The following is a 27613-nucleotide window of genomic DNA, read 5'->3' on the forward strand; positions in this document are numbered from 1 at the left end:
AAAAAATGCTAGTGGCTTTAATTCTTTCCCGCTCTATCCAAAGGTTTTGGTTGGGGTGCCCAGTAGCGAAAGCGGGAGCCCCTCACAGCGACCAGACCTGAGAAGCCAACATCCCGGGTCTCACAACGGGAGTCTCTGAGGGATTTAGGAACCCATCTATTGTTCAGTAAGAAAAGTGAGGCTGCGCGCCCCGCGTAGGCCGCATACGGAATCTTCAATCCGCTAATTCAGACCCAAAGTCACTTTGGCGGCTGCACAGCGTCTCTCGTGGCGCAGGAGGTTGCAGCTCTGGGAGAAGGAGCGCCCGCACTTGCCGCACACGAACGGCCTCTCTCCCGTGTGCACGCGCTGGTGTTTGACCAGTGTGGACTTCAGGGCAAAGCAACGGCCGCAGTCTGTGCACTGGAAGGGCTTCTCTCCGGAGTATCGGACGATGGTAGACCTGACCAAGAAGCTCCGCTCCCCCGCGCAGGGACTGGAGGGCCTGTCCAGGTGACAGCTTTGGTGCTTGAGGAACGTCGACTCCGACTCGAAGGAGAGCCGGCAGATGGCACAGGAGAAGCGGTGGTTGGCGCCGTGTGCTTTCTGGTGGAAGGAGAAGTCTGAGGGGTCCGTGAAACATTCATCGCACTCCGCGCAGTGATACAACTTTACTTCCACTTCCGAACGGTCTGTCAGAGATAAAAATGTACAAAAAGGTCTTAGATCAGTCGTTCTCAACCCCCAGGACATGGCCCCCTGCTGAAGCCATGGCCTCCCTTTTCCCGGGCCTCCGGCTAGGTGCAGATTCCCCAACCTCCTACAAGGCCTTCCAGATTCCATAGAGGCTCGCAGTGCCCCTCAACTTCTCACTGTGCCCCCAGGACTCATAAGAGCCCACAGTGCCCAACAACCTCACACAGTGCCCCCAATATGCAGAGCCTGGTGTCGCCCATAGCCCTTTAGTCTTCCCATTGCCCCAGACTTCTGGAGACCCCACCTTCCTCCAGAGACCCCCCATGCCCCAGAGGTGTCCACAGCTTCCTCCAGAGACCCCCCTCATCCCCCAGAGGTGTCCACAGCTTCCTCCAGAGACCCCCCTCATCCCCCAGAGGTGTCCACAGCTTCTTCCAGAGACCCCTCAGAGGTGTCCACAGCTTCCTCCAGAGACCCCCCATCCCCCCAGAGGTGTCCACAGCTTCCTCCAGAGACCCCCTATCCCCCAGAGGTGTCCACAGCTTCCTCCAGAGACCCCCATCCCCCCAGAGGTGTCCACAGCTTCCTCCAGAGACCCACCCCAGAGGTGTCCACAGCTTCCTACAGAGACCCCCCCCCCACCCCAGAGGTGTCCACAGCTTCCTCCAGAGACACCCCACCCCCAGAGGTGTCCACAGCTTCCTCCAGAGACCCCCCCCCCCACCCCAGAGGTGTCCACAGCTTCCTCCAGAGACACCCCACCCCCAGAGGTGTCCACAGCTTCCTCCAGAGACCCCCCCCACCCCAGAGGTGTCCACAGCTTCCTCCAGAGACCCCCATCCCCCAGAGGTGTCCACAGCTTCCTCCAGAGACCCCCCCCCCCACCCCAGAGGTGTCCACAGCTTCCTCCAGAGACCCCCCACCCCCAGAGGTGTCCACAGCTTCCTCCAGAGACCCCCCAGAGGTGTCCACAGCTTCCTCCAGAGACCCCCCAGAGGTGTCCACAGCTTCCTCCAGAGACCCCCCAGAGGTGTCCACAGCTTCCTCCAGAGACCCCCCAGAGGTGTCCACAGCTTTCTCCAGAGACCCCCCAGAGGTGTCCACAGCTTCCTCCAGAGACCCCCCAGAGGTGTCCACAGCTTCCTCCAGAGACCCCCCAGAGGTGTCCACAGCTTCCTCCAGAGACCCCACAGAGGTGTCCACAGCTTCCTCCAGAGACCCCCCATCCCCCAGAGGTGTCCACAGCTTCCTCCAGAGACCCCCATCCCCCAGAGGTGTCCACAGCTTCCTCCAGAGGTGTCCACAGCTTCCTCCAGAGACCCCCCAGAGGTGTCCACAGCTATCTCCAGAGACCCCCATCCCCCAGAGGTGTCCACAGCTATCTCCAGAGACCCCCCAGAGGTGTCCACAGCTTCCTCCAGAGACCCCCCCATCCCCCAGAGGTGTCCACAGCTTCCTCCAGAGACCCCCCAGAGGTGTCCACAGCTATCTCCAGAGACCCCCCAGAGATGTCCACAGCTATCTCCAGAGACCCCCCCAGAGGTGTCCACAGCTTCCTCCAGAGACCCCCATCCCCCAGAGGTGTCCACAGCTTCCTCCAGAGACCCCCATCCCCCAGAGGTGTCCACAGCTTCCTCCAGAGACCCCCCCACCCCAGAGGTGTCCACAGCTTCCTCCAGAGACCATAGCTGCATAGCTCCCAACTATCCCCGATTTCTGGCTGCATAGCTCCCAACTGTCCCCGATTTTTGGCTGCATAGCTCCCCAACTGTCCCCGATTTCTGGCTGCATAGCTCCCAACCGTCCCCAATTTCTGGCTGCATAGCTCCCCAACCGTCCCCGATTTCTGGCTGCATAGCTCCCCAACTGTCCCCGATTTCTGGCTGCATAGCTCCCAACTGTCCCCTATTTCTGGCTGCATAGCTCCCAACTGTCCCCGGTTTCTGGCTGTATAGCATCCCAACTGTCCCCGATTTCTGGCTGCATAGCTCCCCAACTGTCCCCGATTTCTGGCTACATAGCTCCCAACCGTCCCCGATTTCTGGCTGCATAGCTCCCCAACCGTCCCCGATTTCTGGCTGCATAGCTCCCCAACTGTCCCAGATTTCTGGCTGCATAGCTCCCCAACTGTCCCAGATTTCTGGCTGCATAGCTCCCAACTGTCCCAGATTTCTGGCTGCATAGCTCTCAACTGTCCCCGATTTCTGGCTGCATAGCTCCCCAACTGTCCCCGATTTCTGGCTGCATAGCTCCCCAACTGTCCCCAATTTCTGGCTGCATAGCTCCCAACTGTCCCCGATTTCTGGCTGCATAGCTCCCCAACTGTCCCTGATTTCTGGCTGCATAGCTCCCAAAAATCCCAAATTTGTATGGTTCAAAGAATGTCAAGCAAAATTGTCGGCCCTCACGTATGTTCACTTCATCAAATATGGCCCTCTTTGAAAAAAAAAAGTTTGGACACCCCTGCTTTAGCTTATAACCTCTGACCCTATCCGAACCTTCGCCTCCAACCATCCCAAGCCCCAATCAGCAACATTTCCAATCCATACATAGATTTCCCTTGCATTGTGTTTCAACAAACTAGTACTGCAGATCCAATTCTCTCTATTACTTCAGTCTCACCTTCTGTGATGTGATCTGGTTCAATCTCTTCCTCCTTACACCGGATTATTAGATCTTCAGCCTCCACCTATCACATAAGAACACATTGTGCCGATCATGAAATGTCACCCAGAAGACACGTGATACATGAGTCTGGAATGGACAGAGGAGAAGATGAGCCGGGAAAGGATGGCTATACCTGGTAATCCTCTGTATCTGTCCTGTTCTCCCTCTGGGTGCAGTCCTGAAGATAGGGGGCGCTCCCACAGCTTTCTGCCCGTTTCCTCTTACTGCTGCCACCTGGATACAAAATACAGGAACACAGAGGTGAATCTAGGGGAAGAATTAAACTTCAGTTGTGTCTGCTAGCAGCCCAAAGCAACAGATATATACAGCTGTGCTCATAAGTTTACATACCCCCGGCAGAATTTATGATTTCTCTGCCATTTTTCAGAGAATATAAATAACACAAAAAAATTCCTTCACTCAAGGTTAGCGTTTGGCTGAAGCCATTTATTATCAATCAACTGTGTTTACTCTTTTTATATCATAATGACAACAGAAACGACCCAAATGACTCGGATCAAAAGTTTACATACCCCAGTGATTTTGGCCTGATAACATGCACACAAGTTGACACAAAGGGGTTTGAATGGCTATTAAAGGTCACCATCCTCACCTGTGATCTGTCTGCTTGTAATTAGTGTGTGTGTATAAAAGGTCAGCAAGTTTCTGGACTCCTGACAGACTCTTGCATCTTTCATCCAGTGCTGCGTAGACGTTTCTGGATTCTGAGTTATGGGGAAAGCAAAAGAATTGTCAAAGGATCTGCGGTGGAAAAGGGAGTTGAACTGTATAAAACAGGAATGGGATATAAAAAGATATCCAAGGAACTGAGAATGCCAATCAGCAGTGTTCAAACTCTAATCAAGAAGTGGAAAATTAGGGGTTCTGGTGAAACCAAACCACGGTCAGGTAGACCAACTAAAATTTCAGCCACAACTGCCAGGAAAATTGTTCGGGATGCAAAGAAAACCCCCACAAATAACTTCAGGTGAAATACAGGACTCTCTGAAAACATGTGGTGTGGCTGTTTCAAGATGCACAATAAGGAGGCATATAAGGTGCCACCGCAGCCACCATCACCCCCTGCCTCCAATCTCCATGAGCAGTTTCAAGCCGAACCGATCTCTGCTATTTTTAAGCCCTGTACACACAGGCAAGAATCTCGTCAGGAAAAAAAACGTTGTATTCCCGGACGAGATTCTTGGCAAGAATCTCTTGCCGCCCCAGTGTACACATTCACCTTTTAAAAGAACCGCGGTTCTCTTGAAAGGCAAAGACTCGGTGACGTCATCGCGTACGACAAGCATGCGCTCGTCACATTCGATGCCGTCGCCGCCATCTTGCTTCACCCTACCTATACCGTGGAAGCTCGAAATGACTTCTACGCATGCACGGCGACAGGTAAGTATACACACTCTCGTGTTTCTCGTCTGGAAACAGGCAGACGAGAATCTCGACGAGAAAAAAGAGAGCAGGTTTTCTTTTTTTCCCTCGTAGAGATTCTTGCCAGATTTCCAGACGAGAAACCTGAAAGACTCGTACACACGAACGGTTTTCTCGGCAAGAAGCAGTTTTTTTGCTGGTTTTTGCTGAGAAAACTGGTGGTGTGTACGAGGCTTAACTGGCACATTCCAGCAACCATGGACATTTACGAACGGGGGAAAAAAAACTCCCCGTTTTTTACGAACTGTCCGTAAAAATTGGCTTGGCAACACTGGATTCTGTTGAAACCAAACCACGGTCAGGTAGACCAACTAAAATTTCAGCACAACTGCCAGGAAAATTGTTCGGGATGCAAAGAAAATCCCACAAATAACTTCAGGTGAAATACAGGACTCTCTGAAAACATGTGGTGTGGCTGTTTCAAGATGCACAATAAGGAGGCACTTGAAGAAAGATGGGCTGCATGGTCGAGTCTCCAGAAGAAAGTCATTACTACGCAAATGTCACAAAGTATCCCGCTTACAATACGCCAAACAGCACAGAGACAAGCCTCAAACCTTCTGCCACAAAGTCATGATGAGACCAAAATTGAGCTTTTTGGCCACAGCCATAAACACTACATTTGGAGAGGAGACAAGGCCTATGATGAAAGGTCCACCATTCCTACTGTGAAACACGGAGGTGGATCGCTGATGTTTTGGGGATGTGTGAGCTACAAAGGCGCAGGAAATTTGGTCAAATTGTTGGCAAGATGAATGCCGTATGTGATCAAATAATACCGGAGGAACATTTCATTCATCAGCCAGGAAGCTGCGCATGGGAGGTACTTGGACATTCCAACATGACAATGATCCAAAACACAAGGCCAAGTCCACCTGTGATTGGCTACAGCAGAATAAAGTGAAGGTTCTGGAGGGGCCATCTCAGTCTCCTGACCCCAATATCATTGAGCCCCTCTGGGGAGATCTCAAACGTGCCATTCATGCGAGACAACCCAAGAATTTACAGGAACTGGAGGCTTTTTACCAAGAGGGATGGACAGCTTTACCATCTGAGAAGATAAAGAGCCTCATCCACAAATACCACAAAACACTTCAAGCTGTCATTGATGTTAAAGGGGGCAATACACGGTATTAACTGGGGTATGTAAACTTTTGATCAGGGTCATTTGTGTAGTTTATGTTGTGATTATGATATAAAAAGAGTAAACACAGTTGATTGATAATAAATGGCTTCAGCCAATAACTAACCAGGAGTGAAAAAAAATGTTTTTGGTGTTATTCATATTCTCTAAAAAATGGCCAAAAAAAAACAAATTCTGCCAGGGTATGTAAACTTATGAGCACAACTGTATATACTACTATAGAGAAATAATAACTAAGTCCCGGTTTCACGTAGACTTACGACAGCGTATGAGTAGATACGCCATCATAAGTTCGAATGAGCGCCGTCGTATATTTAAGCGTATTCTGGAAACCAGATACGCTTAAATTTGGCCAAGATACGACCAACGTAAGTCTCCTACGCCGTTGTATCTTATGTGCATATTTACGCTGGCCGCTAGGGGCGTGTACGTGGATTTACACGTCGAATATGTAAATGAGCAAGATACGCCGATTCACAAACGTACGTACGCCCGTCGCAGTAAGATACGCCGTTTACGTAAGACATACGCCGGCGTAAAGATAAACCACCAAAAAGATGGCGCAGCCCATGCAAGGTATGGACGACGGAACAGCCGTTGTATTTTACGTCATTTGCGTAAGCGTTCGTGAATGGTGCTGGGCGTAGGTTACGTTCACATCGAAAGCATTGAGTATTTGCGACGTGATTCTGAGCATGCGCCGTACGAACGGCCTTCATTTACATGGGGTCACGGTTAATTTAAATGTAGCCCGCCCACAACATGCCTACTTTGAATTAGGCGGGGTTACGCCGGGCCATTTGCGCTACGCCGACGTAACTTACGGAGCAAGTGCTTCGTGAATACTGTACTTGCCTCTCTATTTTATGTCGGCGCTACGCCGGCTTAAAGATACGCCAAACTACGTGAATCTGGCTATAAATGACTGATAAACTGACAGTCACAGGCTGACTGCAGACCAAGAACTGAATTTCCTTTCCTGGCGCCAATCCACAGCAGCAGGCCCGTCGCTGCAGGACAGGCAAAACAAACAATTGCTTGGGGCCCAGAGCTGGCCTGGGGCCCCCAACTTCCCCTTTTTAGGCTGTAGCGTGGCCGAGCTCCTCTTCCTTCCTCCTGGAGTCCTGTCAGTCCGGCCGGGTACCGCGTGTGGTACAGGAGAATCAGTTTCCTGTTCCCGGCCGGACTGACAGGAAGTGCACACTGAGTGCTCACTTTCCTGTGTTCCCGGCCGGACTGAAGGGAACAATCTCCTGTACCACGCAGTACCAGGCCCGGGTACTATCTGATAGGGGACTGGGGACCCATAATGATAGATCACCGGACTGACAGGAGGAAGAGGAGCTCGGCCACGCTACAGCGGCAGCCTACAGGGAAGAAGGGAAGGTGAGAATAGAAAAACATAGGAACTAGGGAGGGGGGGAGGAGTAAGAACATGGGTGTAAAAAAAAAAGAGTGTAGCGCTAACGTAGGCTTTGTGTGCAGGGGGGGGGGGGGTGCTTGGGGGCCCCCATTTTGCTTGGGGGCCCTGCACAGCAGCATACTAAAACACATGTATGCTGCCATGTTGACGCTAGGAAAGTAGACTAGAGCTCAGGGCCGGGCCAAGGGGTAGGCAGAAGAGGCATCAGCCTGGGGTGCTTTATCAGAATGGTGGTGCAAAACGTATAAGGACCTGCAATCTATATTATTGAAGAAGCTCAGAGACCTCATGAAGACATTAGACAACACCGGGCACCATCTATCCCGGGCATGGGATGGCAGCGGGAGGAGAATGGGTAAAGATGGAACTGCACAGCAAACTGGAGAAAGAATTATTAAAAAGGGAGAAAATATTTTAGATATGGGGGTGATCTTATATAATAAAAAAATAAATCCTGGATTTGGGAGTCGGTCAATAAAAGGATATTTGCTTTAAGACCCCTTTCACACTGGGGCGATTATCAGGGGTTAATGCTGAATCCTCCTGCGTAAATATATATATTTTTTTCTTCAAAACGCGCATTTCTCTTACTGTTATGGCACTTTTGTGAAAATTAAAGTGGTGGTAAACCCTTACAGACCCACTTAGACCTACAGGTGAGTCTAGATTAAGACTTACCTGTAGGTGCAACAAATATCTCCTAAACCTACACGGTTAAGAAGATATTTGCAAGAAAGACGGCACCGATGTCTACAGCGCATGCGTTTTGGGACCAATAACAATGGTCCCAAAATGGCATCAAAAGTGTCCGATGTGTCCGCCATAATTTCGCAGTCACGATTTTTTTTTTTTTTTTTTTAAAAAACAATAAAAAAGGAAAAAGACATACAAAATAAAAAAAAAATAAAAAAAAAAAAAAAAATCGCTGATCACCGCCATGACTAGTAAAAAAATAAATATTAATAAAAAAAACCATAAAACTATCCCCTATTTTGTAAACGCTATAACTTTTGCGCAAACCATTCAATAACCGCTTATTGCGATTTTTTTTTTTTACCAAAAATATGTAGAATACGTATCGGCCTAAACTGAGGAAAAAAAATGTTTTTTTTTTTATTATATATTTTTGGGGGGATATTCATTATAGCAAAAAGTAAAAAAAATATTGAATTTTTTTTTTTTTTTTTTTTTAATTGTGGCTCTATTTTTGTTTATAGCGGAAAAAATAAAAACCGCAGAGGTGATCAAATACCACCAAAAGAAATCTCTATTTGTGGGGGGAAAAAGGACATAACATTTTGTTTGGGAGCCACGTCACACGACCGTGCAATTGTCAGTTAAAGCGACGCAGTGCCGAATCGCAAAAAGTTGCCCGGTCTTTGGCCAGCCAAATGGTCCGGGGCTGAAGTGGTTAAAGTGACCCAATTTTTTAAAACGGCGTAACAAAAAAAAAAAAAAGTTAGATAAATAAAAAAATAAAAAACGTCAGCAGCACCTGCATATGAAAACAATGTTCAAACCACACATAGTTACATAGGGCCAGATTCACAGTGGAGATACGACGGCGTTTCTCCTGATACGCCGTCGTATCTCTGTTTCTATCTATGCGACTCATTCATAGAATCAGTTACGCATAGATATCCCTAAGATCCGACAGGTGTAATTGTTTTACACTGTCGGATCTTAGGATGCAATACCGCGGCCGCCGCTGGGGGGAGTTCGCATCGTAAACCAGCGTCGGGTATGCAAATAAGGAGTTACGGCGATCCACAACTGTTTTTCGCGTTCGCTACGTCGCCGCTAGTCTAGTTTCCCGTCGCAAAGTTAGTCGTTTTTTTTTGGTGCCTTAACTTTACACAGCAATCCTATTGCTGTATAAAGTATGGCTGTCGTTCCCGCGTCGAAATTTTAAAAATAACGTCGTTTGCGTAAGCCTACCGGGAATACGGAATTACGCTACGCGCGTCGCCATTCGAAAAAATTACGTCACTTCGCACAAAGCACGGCGGGAGTTCGGAAACGGAGCCTGCGCGGTAGGTCCGGCGCGGGAGCGCGCCTAATTTAAATGGCACACGCCCATTTGAATTGGCCCGCCTTGCGCCGGAGGCCGCCGGCGTAGGTTTTCATCGCAAGTGCTTGGTGAATCAGGCACTTGCGATGAAAAATTGCGGCGGTGTAACGTATCTACGATACGTTACGCCGCCGCTCATCTACGTGAATCTGGCTCATAGTTACATAGTTAGTCAGGTTGAAAAAAAGACACAAGTCCATCCAGTCCAACCACAAAAAAATATATATATCGTACAATCCAGGTGGGCACTGATCACAGGTGGGCACTGATACGCACTGATGTGGCAGGTGGGCACTGATCACAGGTGGGCACAGGTGGTACTGGTGGCACTGATACGCACTGAGGCGGCAGGTGGGCACTGATTACAGGTGGTACTGGTGGCACAGGAAGTACTGGGCACTGATTGGGGACTGATTTGTAACTTTGTAACACTTTTGTAACTCACAGATTATCTCTCTCTCCTTACACGTGATGTCTGTGTGAGGAGGGAGAGCCGGCAACGAGAGACGATCTCATATGTTTACATTTGAGATCATCTCTCATTGGCCGCACAGATCGCACTGTAAATAGCCGCTGTGATTGGCTATTTACCGCGATCTGTAATTGGCTGTGTCCAAGGGACACGGCCAGAACAGAGGTTCCCCGATGCGTGCTCGGGAGCGCACGCGGGGAACGAGGAAAGGGGCGGCCGTAAAAACACGGCCTCCCAGAGAAGTAGAACAACTCTGCAGCCGTATATAGTCGTACGGCCGTCGGGAAGTGGTTAATCATTTTTTTTTTTTTTTTACTAGTAATGGCGGCGATCTGCAATTTTTATCGTGACTGCGACATTATGGCGGACACATCGGACACATTTTTGGGACCATTGTCATTTATACAGCGAACAGTGCTATAAAAATGCATTGGTTACTGTGAAAATGACACTAGCAGTGAAGGGGTTAACCACTAGGTGGTGCTGTAGGGGTTAAGTGTTCCCTAAGGAGTGGTTCTTACTGTAGGGGGCGTGGCTTGCTGTGACTCATCACTGATAGTGTTCCCGATGACAGGGAACACGATCAGCGACAAGTGTCACTAGGCAGAACGGGGAGATGTTGTGTTTACACTGACAGCTCCCGTTCTATGTCTCCATGAGACGATCGCTGGTATGCCCGCGGCGATAGAGTCCACGGGACACGTGGGTGCGCTCACGCGCCTGCAACAACCGCTTCTTAAAGGGGATGTACAGGTACGTCCTTTTGCCTGCCTGTGCCATGCTGCAGATGTATATCTGCGTGCGGCGGGCGGAAAGCGGTTAAAGAGAAGTATACCCACAAAAAAAAATACACACTGCAAGACAAAGGCATAATGAGCTAGTATGCATAGCATACTAGCTCATTATGTATTACTTACCTGAGATCGAAGCCCCCGCAGCCGTCCTTGTTCCTCTCCTCCACCATCTCTCCTGGAGTGACTTCCTTGTATTGCGGCTCCGGCGCGGTGAATGGTCGGAGCCGGGATAAGGTCATGCGCGCGGGATCCATCAGGGACGGCACGATCTCATTCAGAAACGGCACGCATGCGCCGTAAACATCGGTGCCGTCTTTCTTGCAAATATCTCCTTAACCCCCCGCCCCCCACAGTAGCCGACAGCACCATCAATGAGAAATTAACAACATTTATTACCACGGCCATTCTAGGAAGATTACACGTCTCACCTGAGGTCATGTGATCAGCTTCTTCCCGCTTACACTGCTGGGGAGATATCCAAGTCCCCTCCTGTACAAAACACAGCACATCAATTCTTCACTCCTATAGAACAGCAGAACGGGCAATACAATACAACACAACCCAATCCAATACAACACAACCCAACACAATACAACCCAATACAACCCAATCCAACCCAACCCAACCCAACCCAATACAACCCAACCCAATACAACCCAACCCAATACAACCCAACTCAATACAACCCAACCCAATACAACCCAATACAATACAACCCAACCCAACCCAACTCAATACAACCCAACCCAATACAACCCAACTCAATACAACCCAACTCAATACAACCCAACCCAATACAACCCAACCCAATACAACCCAACCCAATACAACCCAACTCAATACAACCCAACCCAATACAATCCAATACAATACAACCCAACCCAACCCAATACAACCCAACCCAATACAACCCAACCCAACGGCTACAGAATTGTGAGAGTAATCATATAAAACTTCATTTTTTCACTTAACCACTTGCCGACCAGCCGCCATCGTTAAACAGCGGTAGGTCGGCAACGATCCCGCAAACCGCCGTAGCTGTACATCGGTCCCTTTAACCACTTTACCCCCTGGACCTTTAGGCAGCTAAATGCCCAGGCCAGGTTTTGCGATTCGGCACTGCGTCGCTTTAACAGACAATTGCGCGGTCGTGCGACGTGGCTCCCAAACAAAATTGATGTCCTTTTTTTCCCCCACAAATAGAGCTTTCTTTTGGTGGTATTTGATCACCTCTGCGGTTTTTATTTTTTGCGCTATAAACAAAAATAGAGCGACAATTTTGAAAAAAAATGCAATATTGTTTACTTTTTGCTATAATAAATATCCCCCAAAAACATATATACATTTTTTTTCCTCAGTTTAGGCCGATACGTATTCTTCTACCTATTTTTGGTAAAAAAAAAAAATCGCAATAAGCGTTTATCGATTGGTTTGCGCAAAATCTATAGCGTTTACATAATAGGGGATAGTTTTATTATTTATTTTTTTTACTACTAATGTCGGCGATCAGCGATTTTTTTCGTGACTGCGACATTATGGCGGACACTTCGGACAATTTTGACACATTTTTGGGACCATTGTAATTTTCACAGCAAAGAATCCATTTAAATTGCATTCTTTATTGTGAAAATGACAGTTGCAGTTTGGGAGTTAACCACAGGGGGCGCTGTAGGAGTTAGGGTTCACCTAGTGTGTGTTTACAACTGTAGGGGGGTGTGGCTGTAGGTCTGACGTCATCGATCGAGTCTCCCTATAAAAGGGAACACACGATCGATGCGCCGCCATAGTGAAGCACGGGGAAGCCGTGTTTACATACGTCTCTCCCCGTTCTTCAGCTCCGGGGAGCGATCGCGAGGGGGCGGCTAGAAACGAATAGCCGCGCCATCATCCCGGATCGCTCCCAGACGATTTCCGACCGCCGCATGTACCGGGGGGGGGGGGGGGGTCCCGATCCGCGGAAAGGCAGGGACGTGCATGTATAACCATCTGCCAGTACGTGCCATTCTGTGGACGTATATGTAAATGCGGCGGTCATTAAGCGGTTAAAAGGGGTTGTAAAGGATTTTTTTTCCCCCTAAATATCTTCCTTTACCTTAGTGCAGTCCTCCTTCACTTACCTCATCCTTCCATTTTGCTTTTAAATGTCCTTATTTCTTCTGAGAAATCCTCACTTCCTGTTCTTCTGTCTGTAACTCCACACAGTAATGCAAGGCTTTCTCCCTGGTGTGGAGAAAGCCTCTTGAGGGGGCAAGCAGGCAAGTCAGGACACTCTCTATTTTGCAGTTAGAGAAAGGAGCTGTGTGTTAGTGGGTGAGCAGGAGTGTCAGGACACCCACTAAGACCCCATTCACACTGCGGCAAACGCTATTTTTACTGCGAAAACGCACCAGTGTGAAAGGGCTCTTACACACAGCTGTGTGTAAGAGCCCTTTCACACTGGTGCGTTTTTGCCGCATTTTCCCGGTAAAACTAGCGCTATAAAAACGCTCATAAAACACTCCCCATGCATCTCAATAGACCCTTTCACACTGAGGCATTGCGCTGGAGGAGCGTTGAGAAAAGTCCTGCAAGCAGCCTCTTTGGAGCAGCTTTTGAGCGCTGAAAAAAACGCTCCAAAAACGCCCCTCTCCATTGAAATGAATTAAAAACGCTGTAAAAACGCGTTGTTTTACCGCTATTTTAAACGCTCCGCTATAGGCGTTTCCAGTGTGAAAGGGCTCTTAGTGGGTGTCCTGATACTCCTGCTCACCCACAGCTCCTTTCTCTATCTGCAAAGTAGAGAGTGTCCTGACACTCCTGCTCGCCCCCTCAAGAGACTTTATCCACACCAGGGAGAAAGCCTCACATTACGGTGTGGAGTTACAGACAGAAGAACAGGAAGTGAGGATTTCTCAGAAGAAATAAGGAAATTTAAAAGCAAAATGGAAGGATGAGGTAAGTGAAGGAGGACTGCACTAAGGTAAAGGAAGATATTTAGGGGGAAAAATGTTTTACCTTTACAACCCCTTTAAGTGAATAGTAGGTGCGTGCGCGCGACCCGCTACAATGTGGGGGTTCTAATGCTCCTGAACAGCGGTCGCGACGACCACCGGCCGCGAGCGATCACGGGCACGAGCGGCAGAACAGGGACGTGTACGTGTGTAAACACACACATGCCTGTTCAGTGAGGAAAGACAGATCTTGAGTTCCCTGAAAGCTAGGAACCACGATCTGCAATTTCCTCTAGGTCAGTCCCCTCCCACCTACAGTTAGAACACACATTAGGGAACACAGTTAACCCCTTGATCCCCCCCAGTGTTAACCCCCTTCCCTGCCAGTGACATTTATACAGTAATCAATGCATTTTTATAGCACTGATCGCTGTATGAATGCCAACAGTCCCAAAAATGTGTCAAAAAAAGTGTCCGATGTGTCCGTCCTAATGTAGTGCTGGTAAAAAAAATAAAAAATAAGAAATAAAAAAAAAAATATTGCAGATCCCCGCCATTACTTGTAAAAAAATAAATAAAAAAAATATAAATGCTATAAAACTATCCCCTATTTGCTAGATTCAGAGAGAGTTACGGCGGCGTATCAGTAGCCCTGATCCTCTTTGGGGGTCCCCCGATGGCTCTCCCAAATCCTCTTGCATTCAAACATCCCCCCCCCCCCTTAACTCATGGGGGCCCACTCCCGAGCCCCACTACCTGTGTCCATAGACACAAACAGCGGGGCTTTAAGTCCCACCCCACCCCCGTCATAGGATTTGTTTGACAGCACGATGCCAGACCTGGGCATTCCATGAAAGCTCCTCTTTGCCTAAATCACAGATAGATGTACCTTTTTTTTTTTTAAGGGGTTTCAGGCGACACTCTTCTTCTTTGCCTTCCTTAGCCATTTACTGTATAGCCATTACACACAATGAAGTTCCAGCCAGCAGCAAAAAAAAAATATGAGACACTTACCCTCAGCTGCTGGGAGTTGATCTGTAAATTGTAACCTTCATTGTACAAGTACTGCTGCGAAGAAGAAAGAAGAAGGAAGAAAGGAAGGAAGAAGAAGGAAGGAGAAAGAAATGAAGCAGAAGAAAAGAAGGAAGGAAGGAAGGAAGGAAGGAAGGAAGGAGGGAGGGAGGGAGGGAGGAAGGAAGGAAGGAAGGAAGGAAGGAAGGAAGAAAGAAAGAAAGAAAGAAAGAAAGAAAGAAAGAAAGAAAGAAAGAAAGAAAGAAAGAAAGAAAGAAAGAAAGAAAGGAAGAAAGGAAGAAAGAAGAAGAAAAAAACAATGGCAAGCACACATTAGTGAATTATGCAATATAAGGGTGCAAGTATGATGATATAAACTTAAAGCCCAACTCCGGGCAAAAAAATAAAAATAAAAAAGTATTCTCATGCAATTAGGTTGGGACTGCATGGGTTAACTGATCTTTTTCTTTTTGTCTAGGGGGGGGGGGGGATAGAGAACTACGTCCCTAATCTTCCATCCTCCATGAACAAGACCCAGTCCCTGTTGTTACACCCTATCCCCCCGCCTATGCCCAATCCCCCCCCCACCCCCGGGTCCCAGCAGTCCTGTGGAGTGGACTGTTCCTGGCGTCATCATGCCCAAAAGACCTGCTCTGGACATGAGGACGTCAGGACAGTCCACTGCCGGATCATGGGGAGCGCCGTTTGGTGGTGGAGCGAAGGATCAGGACAGAATAGGCTTCCCCCCCCTCCCGGTTACAATAAGCAGTGCGGGCACAACTCCACTGCATGGGAACAAAAACTTTTTTGTGCCCAGTTGGGCTTTTACCACTTCCGTACCACGCACATTCCAGCACTCCTCTTCTACATGTAAAAATATTTTATTTATTTGTTTGTTAGAAAAATTATTTAGAGGCCCCAAACACTATGTATATATTTTTTAGCAGACACCCTACGGCAGTGGTCATCACGCCTGTCCTCGGCGCCCACCAACAGGCCTGTGCTCGGGGACCACCAACAGGCCTGTGTCCTCCGCGCCCACCGACAGGCCTGTGTCCTCCGCGCCCACCAATAGGCCTGTGTCCTCCGCGCCCACCAACAGGCCTGTGTCCTCCGCGCCCACCAACAGGCCTGTGTCCTCCGCGCCCACCAACAGGCCTGTGTCCTCCGCGCCCACCAACAGGCCTGTGTCCTCCGCGCCCACCAACAGGCCTGTGTCCTCCGCGCCCACCAATAGGCCTGTGTCCTCGGCGCTCACCAACAGGCCTGTGTCCTCGGCGCTCACCAACAGGCCTGTGTCCTCGGCGCTCACCAACAGGCCTGTGTCCTCCGCGCTCTCCAACAGGCCTGTGTCCTCGGCGCTCACCAACAGGCCTGTGTCCTCGGCGCTCACCAACAGGCCTGTGTCCTCGGCGCTCACCAACAGGCCTGTGTCCTCGGCGCTCACCAACAGGCCTGTGTCCTCGGCGCTCACCAACAGGCCTGTGTCCTCGGCGCTCACCAACAGGCCTGTGTCCTCGGCGCTCACCAACAGGCCTGTGTCCTCGGCGCCCACCAACAGGCCTGTGTCCTCCGCGCCCACCAACAGGCCTGTGTCCTCGGCGCTCACCAACAGGCCTGTGTCCTCGGCGCTCACCAACAGGCCTGTGTCCTCGGCGCTCACCAACAGGCCTGTGTCCTCCGCGCTCTCCAACAGGCCTGTGTCCTCGGCGCTCACCAACAGGCCTGTGTCCTCGGCGCACACCAACAGGCCTGTGTCCTCGGCGCTCACCAACAGGCCTGTGTCCTCGGCGCTCACCAACAGGCCTGTGTCCTCGGCGCTCACCAACAGGCCTGTGTCCTCGGCGCCCACCAACAGGCCTGTGTCCTCGGCGCCCACCAACAGGCCTGTGTCCTCGGCGCCCACCAACAGGCCTGTGTCCTCGGCGCTCACCAACAGGCCTGTGTCCTCGGCGCCCACCAACAGGCCTGTGTCCTCGGCGCTCACCAACAGGCCTGTGTCCTCGGCGCTCACCAACAGGCCTGTGTCCTCGGCGCTCACCAACAGGCCTGTGTCCTCGGCGCCCACCAACAGGCCTGTGTCCTCGGCGCTCACCAACAGGCCTGTGTCCTCGGCGCCCACCAACAGGCCTGTGTCCTCGGCGCCCACCAACAGGCCTGTGTCCTCGGCGCTCACCAACAGGCCTGTGTCCTCGGCGCCCACCAACAGGCCTGTGTCCTCGGCGCTCACCAACAGGCCTGTGTCCTCCGCGCTCACCAACAGGCCTGTGTCCTCGGCGCTCACCAACAGGCCTGTGTCCTCGGCGCCCACCAACAGGCCTGTGTCCTCGGCGCCCACCAACAGGCCTGTGTCCTCGGCGCTCACCAACAGGCCTGTGTCCTCGGCGCTCACCAACAGGCCTGTGTCCTCGGCGCTCACCAACAGGCCTGTGTCCTCGGCGCCCACCAACAGGCCTGTGTCCTCGGCGCTCACCAACAGGCCTGTGTCCTCGGCGCTCACCAACAGGCCTGTGTCCTCGGCGCTCACCAACAGGCCTGTGTCCTCGGCGCTCACCAACAGGCCTGTGTCCTCGGCGCTCACCAACAGGCCTGTGTCCTCGGCGCCCACCAACAGGCCTGTGTCCTCGGCGCCCACCAACAGGCCTGTGTCCTCGGCGCCCACCAACAGGCCTGTGTCCTCGGCGCCCACCAACAGGCCTGTGTCCTCGGCGCTCACCAACAGGCCTGTGTCCTCGGCGCTCACCAACAGGCCTGTGTCCTCGGCGCTCACCAACAGGCCTGTGTCCTCGGCGCCCACCAACAGGCCTGTGTCCTCGGCGCTCACCAACAGGCCTGTGTCCTCGGCGCCCACCAACAGGCCTGTGTCCTCGGCGCCCACCAACAGGCCTGTGTCCTCGGCGCTCACCAACAGGCCTGTGTCCTCGGCGCCCACCAACAGGCCTGTGTCCTCGGCGCTCACCAACAGGCCTGTGTCCTCCGCGCTCACCAACAGGCCTGTGTCCTCGGCGCTCACCAACAGGCCTGTGTCCTCGGCGCCCACCAACAGGCCTGTGTCCTCGGCGCCCACCAACAGGCCTGTGTCCTCGGCGCTCACCAACAGGCCTGTGTCCTCGGCGCTCACCAACAGGCCTGTGTCCTCGGCGCTCACCAACAGGCCTGTGTCCTCGGCGCCCACCAACAGGCCTGTGTCCTCGGCGCTCACCAACAGGCCTGTGTCCTCGGCGCTCACCAACAGGCCTGTGTCCTCGGCGCTCACCAACAGGCCTGTGTCCTCGGCGCTCACCAACAGGCCTGTGTCCTCGGCGCTCACCAACAGGCCTGGTTTGCAAGATAACTGAAATACATCACAAGAGATATCATTTGCTGCTCAGTGATTGGGGAGATGCAGACTAGAATACTGCAATCACTGAGCAGCAAATGATATCACCTGTGATGTATTTCAGTTATCTTGCAAACCTGGCCTGTTACAGTAAACAGTAAAGTTAGCCCATTTTTTTTGTATAATGTGACAGACGAGTAAATTGATACCTCACATGTCACGCTTTAAAATTGCGCACACTCGTGGAATGGCGTCAAACTTCGGAACTTAAAAATCTCCACAGGTGTGGCTATAAATTTGTTTTTACAGGTTACATGTTTAGAGTTACAGAGGAGGTCTAGGGCTAGAATTATCGCTCTCGCTCTAACGTTTGCGTGATGCCTCACATGTGTGGTTTGAATTTTGTTTATATATGCGGGGTGATCTACGTATGCGTTTGCTTCTGCGTGAGAGCTCGCCGGAACGCTTACATTTAAAAAAAATATATAATAATAATAATATTATATATTTTTTACACTTTCCCTTTAAAGTCATAGAGATTGCCAGGGAACAATAGCTGCCTTCCCGGCGCCGGTGGATTCCTTTTCCAGGGGAGAGAGGGAGAGAGAAGGAGGAGAAGGCGGCAGACGACACTAATGGGCACCGATACAAGGCACTAATGGGAGGCACGGGTGAGCCACATTGATGAGCACTGATAGGAGGCACTAATGTGCACTGAGGAACACTGATAGGCAGTTTTAACTCAGGCAGTATTGATGGGCTCTGATGGGCAGAATCGAGTACCGATAGGTGGCACTGATGGACGCTGTTAGGTGGCATTAATGAGCACTGTTAGGTGGTCCTGATAGGCCAAATTGATGGGCACCAATAGGCGGCATTAATGAGCACTGATAGGTAACACTTGTAGGTGAAATTGATGGGCACTGATAGATGGCACCGATGATTGGGTCACTGTAAACAATTTACTGACATTCTTTACAGTTAAAACGGCAGTCCTTTCCCAACACAGACACAGCGTGGGAGGAAAGGGCTGCGGATAACCGGCAAGTCTGTTTACCTTGTGATCAGCCGATCACAAGGTAAAGGGCCACTGTGATTGCGCTGGATGCATGTCCCAGGGGTCATGTGGGAAGCGTGGTTTTGCGAGGATGTCCATGTACGCCCTCCCTAAATTGTTAGCCTGGGGGCTTGGATAGAAGGGGGGGGCCCCCCCCATCATGGTTTCTTGCACCAGGGCCATGAAGGTTCTAGTTATGCCTCTGGTCCCATCCTAGGGAGACAATGCTGCTTCTTCATATATACAGCGAGTGTTGTCACCCTAGGACAAGTGTGTAACTTCCAGGATCACCAGCTGAAAATAAAGGACAAAAGGCTCAAAACGACTATAAAAGTACCCTTTAACCACTTCCTGCCCAGGCTACAGCCAAAAGACGGCTACGGCACGGGCTTAGGTTTGCCGGGAGGGTGTCCATGGATGTCCTCCTGTGATAATGCTGCCCGAGCTTCGGACTCAGCTGATCACAGATCGGGGTAAAGGGCCAATCACAGCAGCCCTTTACCACGTGATCAACTGTGTCCAATGACAGCTGATCATGGAAGGAAAAACACAAGCCGGTTATCGGCACTCATTTCCTCACACTGGCAGCATGAGGAGAGAAGAAGAGAGCCGATAACAGGCTTGTGTTAAAGGGACATCGGGAATGATAATCAGTGTCCCGACTATAAGTGCAGCCCCAATAGTGCCCACCAGTGCTGCCAATCATTGCCTCCTTCATCAGTGTCATCGATTAGTGATGCCCGACAGCGACGCCCATCAGTGTCCGACAGTACAACCTATCAATGTCTCCCATCAGTGCAACCTCATCAGGGCCACCTATCAGCGCCCCCTATCAGCACCCTTCAGTATGACCTACCAATGCCTCTCATCAGTGCCCCCTATCAGCACCCGACAGTGCCCCCTATCAGCACCCTTCAGTACGACCAATCAATGCCTTCCATCGGTGCCCCCTAAAGTACGACGTATCAATGCCTCCCATCGGTGCAGCCTCATCGGGGCCACCTATCAGCGCCTCCCATCAGTGCAGCCTCATCAGCACACATCAGTGAAGGTGAAAAAAAATAAAAGTTACCCGTTTGCAAAAAATATTTTAACAAAAAATGAAAATGTTTTTGGGATTTTTTTTTTCAAAATGTTTGTCCCCCTTTTTTTTTCATTTGTTTAGCAAGACAAAAAAGGGATTTTTAATACAGCTTACCTGTAAAATCCTTTTCTTGGAGTACATCACGGGACACAGAGCAGCATATTCATTACTATGTGGGTTATATGGAGTACCTTCAGGTGATGGACACTGGCAATCTCAAACAGGAAGTGCCCCTCCCTATATAACCCCCTCCCATAGGAGGAGTACCTCAGTTTTGTAGCAAGCAGTATGCCTCCCAAAATGGTCCCCACAAGAGGGGTGGGAGCTCTGTGTCCCGTGATGTACTCCAAGAAAAGGATTTTACAGGTAAGCTGTATTAAAAATCCCTTTTTCTTTCTCGTACATCACGGGACACAGAGCAGCATATTCATTACTATGTGGGATGTCCTAAAGCAATGCTTTACTGAGGGGAGGGAGAAATCTTCCCAAGACACAAGGATTTAATTCAGAGATACTCTCAAATAATAATAAATCCAACTTAGTTGAGAAAATTAAATTTAAACTTAAATTTTAACTCAAGGGTGCCCCCCGATTCTGAGGGTCTTAAATCGCAGCCCGCAGCACTGCCTGCCCAAAGGCTGTATCTGTATTCCTTCTTACGTCCAACTGGTAAAATTTTGTAAACGTGTGGACTGAAGACCAGGTTGCCGCCTTGCATACTTGAGCCATAGAGATCTGATGGTGTGCTGCCCAGGAGGCGCCCATGGCCCTGGTAGAATGGGCCTTTACTGACAATGGAGGAGGCAACCTCTTCAAGCCGTAGGCCTGAATAATTAACTGTTTAATCCATCTCGAAATGGTGGATTTTGCAGCTGCCTGCCCCTTCTTGGGCCCATCTGGCAAAATGAATAACACATCTGTTTTCCGAATCTTCTCTGTAGCTTTAAGATAGGCCTTCATGGCCCTGACAATATCCAAGGTATGCAGCAACCCTTCCTTTCTGGAAGTGGGCTTTGGAAAAAAGGATGGTAATACCAAATCCTGGTTCAGGTGAAAACTGGATATAACCTTTGGTAAAAAGGAAGGATGAGGACGGAGAACCACCTTGTCCTTATGCAGAATAAGATATGGCTCCTTACAAGATAAGGCTGCCAACTCTGACACTCTTCTGGCGGAAACTATGGCGACCAGAAATACCAACTTCCTTGTTAGTAAAACCAAAGGAACTTCAGCCAACGGCTCAAAGGGTTGTTTCTGTAGAGTTGACAGAACAAGATTCAAGTCCCACGGACAAAGTGGTGACTTAACCGGAGGATTAATACGCAAGACCCCCTGAATGAAGGTCTTAACCAGCGAGTGGGTGGCCAGCGGCCTCTGAAACCACACTGACAAAGCTGAAATCTGTCCCTTGATTGTGCTTAATGCCAATCCTTTATCCACTCCTAGCTGGAGAAAACTTAATACTCTATCAATGGTATATTTGCGGGAAAGCCATTTCTTGGACTCGCACCAGCCTACATAGGCCCTCCAAACCCTGTAATAAATTACTCTGGAGACTGGCTTTCTAGCCTTAATCAGGGTAGAGATTACTTGTCTAGATAGACCTCTACCCCTAAGAATCAGGGATTCAGCCGCCAGGCCGTCAAATTTAGACGCCGTAATGCAGGGTGGAGGATCGGGCCTTGTGAGAGTAGGTCTGGTCGTAGAGGAAGCGTCCAAGGGTCTCCCACTGACATCTTTAGGATTAGTGAGTACCATGCCCTTCTGGGCCATGCTGGAGCTATCAGAATGACTGGCTTGTGCTCCACCCTGATCCTGCGCAACAGGCGGGGTAGTAACTGGAGCGGAGGGAAGGCATATAGAAGATTAAACTGATGCCAAGGGTAAACTAACGCATCGGTCCCGCAGGCCATAGGGTCCCGAGTCCGGGACATGAACCTGTCTAGTTTCTTGTTGAGCCTTGATGCCATGATATCCACGTCCGGCATTCCCCACTTCTGGCAAATTATCTGAAATATTTGCGGATGCAGAGACCATTCCCCTGGCGACAGAGTCTGACGACTCAAGAAGTCCGCCTGCAGGTTGTCCACCCCGGGAATGAATATTGCCGATATGCAGGGCACATGATTCTCTGCCCATAGGAAAATTAAGCTCACTTCTCTCTGAGCTGCTTGACTCTTGGTTCCCCCTTGGTGATTTATATATGCCACCGCCGTGGCATTGTCTGACTGTATCCTCACCGGGAACCCCTGTAATTTGGAGGTCCAAGCCCTGAGGGCTAGCCGAGCAGCTCTGAGCTCCAAGATATTGATGGGCAATTGACTCTCCTCCTGTGCCCACGTACCTTGGTGAGTGCACCCATCCAAGATCGCTCCCCAGCCCTTCAGGCTGGCATCTGTGGTCACTATCTTCCATGTCACGGGGCTGAAAGATTTTCCCTTCAGTAGATTCTGAGGGTCTAACCACCAACACAGACTCTGCCGGACTCTTGATGAGAGTGGCAACGGAAATTCCAAGGCCTGTGGCCTCTTGCTCCATGCTGACAGAATGGCTGCCTGCAGGACACGAGTGTGACTTTGAGCGTATGGCACCGCTTCGAAGGTGGCCACTAGCTTGCCTAGTAATCGCATGCATAGGCGAATCGTTGGTTCTCTCTTGCTTAGAACCAGATGTATCAATTCTTTGATAGCCTCGACCTTTATTCGAGGCAGGAACACCCTTTGTTGTTCCGTGTCTAATGACATGCCGAGATATTCCAACCTCTTTGTGGGTTGGAAAGCTGATTTTTCTCGGTTTAGGACCCAACCGAACCTCTCTAGGTATCGAACCGTGAGAGCCACTGCTCGCTCCAGGCCAGGAGATGAATGATCTATGATTAGAAGGTCGTCCAGGTATGCTAGGACAATGATCCCCTGGATTCTTAGGTTGGCTAGAATTGGAGCTAGGACCTTGGTGAATACTCGAGGAGCCGTAGCCAACCCGAAAGGGAGTGCCACAAATTGAAAATGACGCCGAGCCACTGTGAAGCGTAGAAACCTTTGATGTGGCTGAAAAATTGGCACATGAAGGTAAGCATCCTTTATGTCTATGGAGGCCAGAAAGTCGTCTTTCTGAAGTGCGGCGGCTGCCGATCGCACGGATTCCATCCGGAACGAGCGTACTTTTAAGTACGCATTTAATCCCTTTAAGTCCAAGATTGGCCTGACATCGCCGTTGGGCTTTGGGATGATGAACAGATTGGAGTAGAACCCTAGCCCCTGTTCCTGGGCTGGTACCTCTACTATCACGCCTTGGTAAAGCAAATGATTTAATGCCGCCATTAAGGCGGCCTTTTTTGTCGGCTCGACTGGCACTCTCGACTCCTGATAATGAGGTGGAGGGATTCTTAGAAATTCTAATTTGTAGCCTGTGGCCACGGAAGACCGGACCCACTTGTCGGGAATGTCGGTCTCCCAAATTTCTGAAAAAAGACGCAGCCTTCCCCCCACCTTCGTGGGTGGGGGCGTCCCTTCATGAGGCAGACTTAGGGGCTGTCTTTGCTGGTTTACGATACCACTGCTTCTTGCCTCCAAAGGCTTGTCCTGGTGGCTTATTGTTAAAGTATGATCTCGCAGGAGGCCGTCGATACTGCCTGGAATTGGCGGGCCCCTGAGCAGGGGGAAGCTGCCGTTTGAACGCAGGTCCCCGGACCTTCTTTTTTACTGGTAGAAGTGTACTTTTGCCACTTGAAATAGTCTGAATGTATTTATCCAGATCTTCTCCGAAGAGTCGTTCTCCATGGAAGGGAAACCCTGCCAGGAGCTTTTTGCATGGGGGCTCAGCCTCCCAGTTCTTTAACCATAAGAGCCTTCTCATATGTACTAAACTTATAGCATCCACCGCGAAGCACATGGCTCTAGGAATATCAGATAATTCTTCCGCCTGTTGGGCCGGAATAACCTTAAGCATTTGTCTTGTCTGGTCTGTTAGTGCCTGACAAACTCCAATAGCAGCCACCGCTGGCTGTATTACTGCACCCGCCGTAGTAAAGGATGCTTTTAAAAGCGTCTCCAAACGCTTATCAACCGGTTCTTTAAACACTTGTATGTTTTCTACCGGGCAAGTCAAGGACTTATTTACACAGGAGATGGCAGCATCCACCACTGGGAGAGTCCACTTTTTGGCAAATTTTTCTTCCATAGGATAGACGACGGAAAATTTTTTAGGTGGTAAAAAGATTCTGTCTGGTCGTGCCCAATCCTGGAAGATTACTTCCTCTAAAAGAGGATGGACTGGAAAAACAGCGCTACTGCGAGGCGTTTTCAAAGAGCCTAAAGATGATACGGCCGGACCCTGAGGTTCCGGCAAAGGCAAATTAAACGCCAAGTGGACCATGTCTGTCAGAGAATGAACCCAGAAGCTTTCCGCTTGGGAGGCCGAGCAAGGCTCTTCATTAGCCGAACCCTCAACCTCTGAACCAATTTGGTCCCGGTCCAAATGATCCTCCTGCAACTCAAATCCCCCCGGGGAGAGAACCTCAGCATCTGAGGGTCCACACTCAGGCGACGGAGACCTAGTCCGCTTTTTACCCGGTGTAGATTTGGCTATCATAGCCGCCAATCTTTTCTCTAGCCCCTCCAAGGAGGCGGCTAGCATACTCTCTGTGATAAACACAGGGTTGGGTGGATCTGATGTAGCCTCAGCACCAGATCTCCCTAATGGCTTAACCAAGGTGCCCAATGGTGTAATAACCTGTGGGGAAAGTACCGGCATAGGCCGATCTGAACCGTCAGAATCTGAGGGGGGGCCCCTTTCTTTTGTACCCCCTGATCCTGAACCTTTGGAAGCCATGGTACAATACCGAGGTACCCCTGCTTACAACCCTTGATGGTTGTAGCTAGGAGAAAGAAATAGTACGGTTTTAAGGAACGGTATTAACAATTAACGTCCAAAAACCAAAACGGGAAGACCAGTATGTTTCCTATATTTTTTTTTTTTTTTTCAAAAACCTTTTTTTTTTTTTTCTATGAAAACATGCTGTCTTCCCTCAAAAAATTGCAAGTATCCATCTGCTGTATAAGGAATTTTTTAGGCTAGTAACCACACAGCTAGTTCTGTTCACCAGAACTGCAATACTTCCTTGCGCCACTGGGTGCCCTCAGCCGCACTGCAGCCGCTCTGCGTCCTCCTCCTTCAAGCTCAGCAAGCAACTGAGCTACACAGCATAGAGGAAGGGCCGCCCCTTCCTTTTATGAGACTAGATGTCCCGCCCCTCTTTCTCCACAACGGCGCGAATCATCACCCTGCGCCTATATTACAGAGCGCGCGCCCGCGCGCGCGCCCGTGTTGCGGAGGATGGGGCCACGCCGGAAGCGTCTGACATGCTGGAGGAGGACACCGCACGGCACCCAGACAGGTAAGGCCTCAGGTGAGTCACTGACCCCCCAGTCCTGGGAAAGCATAGCTAACACACAGCTCCTTTCCCAACCCAGCGCCCAGCAGACAATTTACAATGCAACACATATCTTTAGGAAGATCACACATGGGAGCCCATACATAGACCATCCTGTCTCTTTGATAGACATAGTGGCCCAAAAACTGCCAATGCAAGAGCATACTCAGGCACATCCCCCAAAAGATCTCCCTAGAGAGCCTGCCGACGAACCAAGTCCCGCAGGCCCCCCCTTTCTTACCTGCTCCATGCCGCAGGACTTTGCATAGCAAGCGGTCCAATCTTCCCCCATCTCCGTGGGTGGCGTACTAGACCTTCAGGCCCTGGGGTCCTAAAAGGAACCCACTGTCCTGGGCCCATATAGCACCCTGGCAAACAGGTTACCTTAGGTACCGCAGAGGTTCTAAGTCCTGGGCCCAGGGTCCAGCTCTCTAAAAAGAGAAGCATTATGGGCAAAACCCCACGGTTTGGGGCCCGGGTACTGTCCACTTTGGCTCTGAGGCACCTTGGACAGATCCGGTTAGCCTGCCTTGATCCCAAGGATGTAGGAGACAAGCTATTCCATGACCAACACCTAAGACACTGGCGAAAAAAAACTGAGGTACTCCTCCTATGGGAGGGGGTTATATAGGGAGGGGCACTTCCTGTTTGAGATTGCCAGTGTCCATCACCTGAAGGTACTCCATATAACCCACATAGTAATGAATATGCTGCTCTGTGTCCCGTGATGTACGAGAAAGAAAAAAAAAAAGGCTCTATATGTGAGGGGAAAAAAAATATATAAAAATGTCATATGTATTTTGTAGCATGACCACGCAATTGTCATTCAAACTGCGATAGCGCTGAAAATTGGCCTGGGCAAGAAAGGGGGTAAAAGTGCCCGGTAGGCAAGTGGTTAATGAACACCAATACTCTGATTCTAAGAATTCAGGGGCAATACAACAAAAGTCCAGGAACACAGTATACCAGGTATCTTCTGCCTGTACCTGGTAACCCTGAGCCATAACATGGTTATCTTCTGCCATACAGTCCCGAGGATAGGGGGCGCTCCCACAGCTTTCCACTGTCTTCTCATTGCCGTCACCTTCAGGAGATACATAGAAAGCCAGGTTTAGAAAACCCAACAATTGTTTTAATGCCCATTTATTAAACCTGTGCCTTTATATAAAGGTGTCTTCCCCGGAAGACATAACGCTTACCCACTGAGCGCGGAGTCTGCGGAGTATCCAGGTCACTGTCCTCCTTATGGAACCCCGAATGGTCCCATCCTTTCAGGGACAGGCTGGGCACCTCTTCATGTTTTATTAAAACCTGCAATGTAGAAGTGAATTTTACAGAGAGACGGTCACCTCTAATGTATTATTTTATTAATCAGTCTGTATACAGTATATGGGGGTTTGTATAGGGAAGGAGCTCTTGAGAGGTGTCCATCTTGGAGTGTGTAGGGATGGAGCTCTTGGGTGATGTAGCTCTGGGGGTGTGCAGGGAAGTGGCTCTTGGGTGATGTACCTCTGGGGGGGTGTAGGGAAGGGCTAACAGGTGATGTAGCTCTGGAGTGTGTAGGGAAGTGGCTCTTGGGTGATGTAGCTCTGGGGGTGTGTAGGGAAAGGACTCTTGGGTGATGTAGCTCTGGGGGTGTGTAGGGAAAAGACTCTTGGGTGATGTAGCTCTGGGGGTGTGTAGGGAAAAGACTCTTCGGTGATGTAGCTCTTGGGGTGTGTAGGGAAAGGACTTTTGGGTGATGTAGCTCTAGGGGTGTGTAGGGAAAGGACTCTTGGGTGATGTAGCTCTGGGTGTGTGTAGGGAAAGGACTCTTGGGTGATGTAGCTCTGGGGGTGTGTAGGGAAGTGGCTCTTGGGTGATGTAGCTCTGGGGGTGTGTAGGGAAAGGACTCTTGGGTGATGTAGCTCTGGGGGTGTGTAGGGAAGTGGCTCTCAGGTGATGTAGCTCTGGAGTGTGTAGGGAAAGGACTCTTGGGTGATGTAGCTCTGGGGGTGTGTAGGGAAGGACTCTTGGGGGGGGGGGGGTGTAGCTCTGGGTGTGTGTAAGGAAGGACTCTTGGGGGGATGTAGCTCTGGGGGTGTGTAGGGAA

At 50.2% G+C, this 27613-nt stretch overlaps 1 protein-coding gene across 3 annotated transcripts; it reads right to left on the bottom strand.

The window, feature by feature from the left end:
* On the bottom strand, positions 1–26826 carry LOC120928807 (oocyte zinc finger protein XlCOF7.1-like; the record flags this gene model as incomplete). 3 transcript variants are annotated; one of them, XM_040339815.1, is given in 7 exon segments in its annotated part: positions 1–671; positions 3298–3364; positions 3476–3576; positions 11118–11178; positions 14634–14684; positions 26508–26605; positions 26721–26826. In XM_040339815.1, coding segments are annotated over 7 exon segments (933 nt in total), but the record flags the coding sequence as incomplete, so codon positions are not given.
* Between the last annotated feature and the right edge of the window lie 787 nt (positions 26827–27613).

The sequence above is a fragment of the Rana temporaria genome, chromosome 2 (genome assembly GCF_905171775.1).
Source record: "Rana temporaria chromosome 2, aRanTem1.1, whole genome shotgun sequence".
In the NCBI taxonomy this organism is placed as follows: domain Eukaryota; kingdom Metazoa; phylum Chordata; class Amphibia; order Anura; family Ranidae; genus Rana; species Rana temporaria.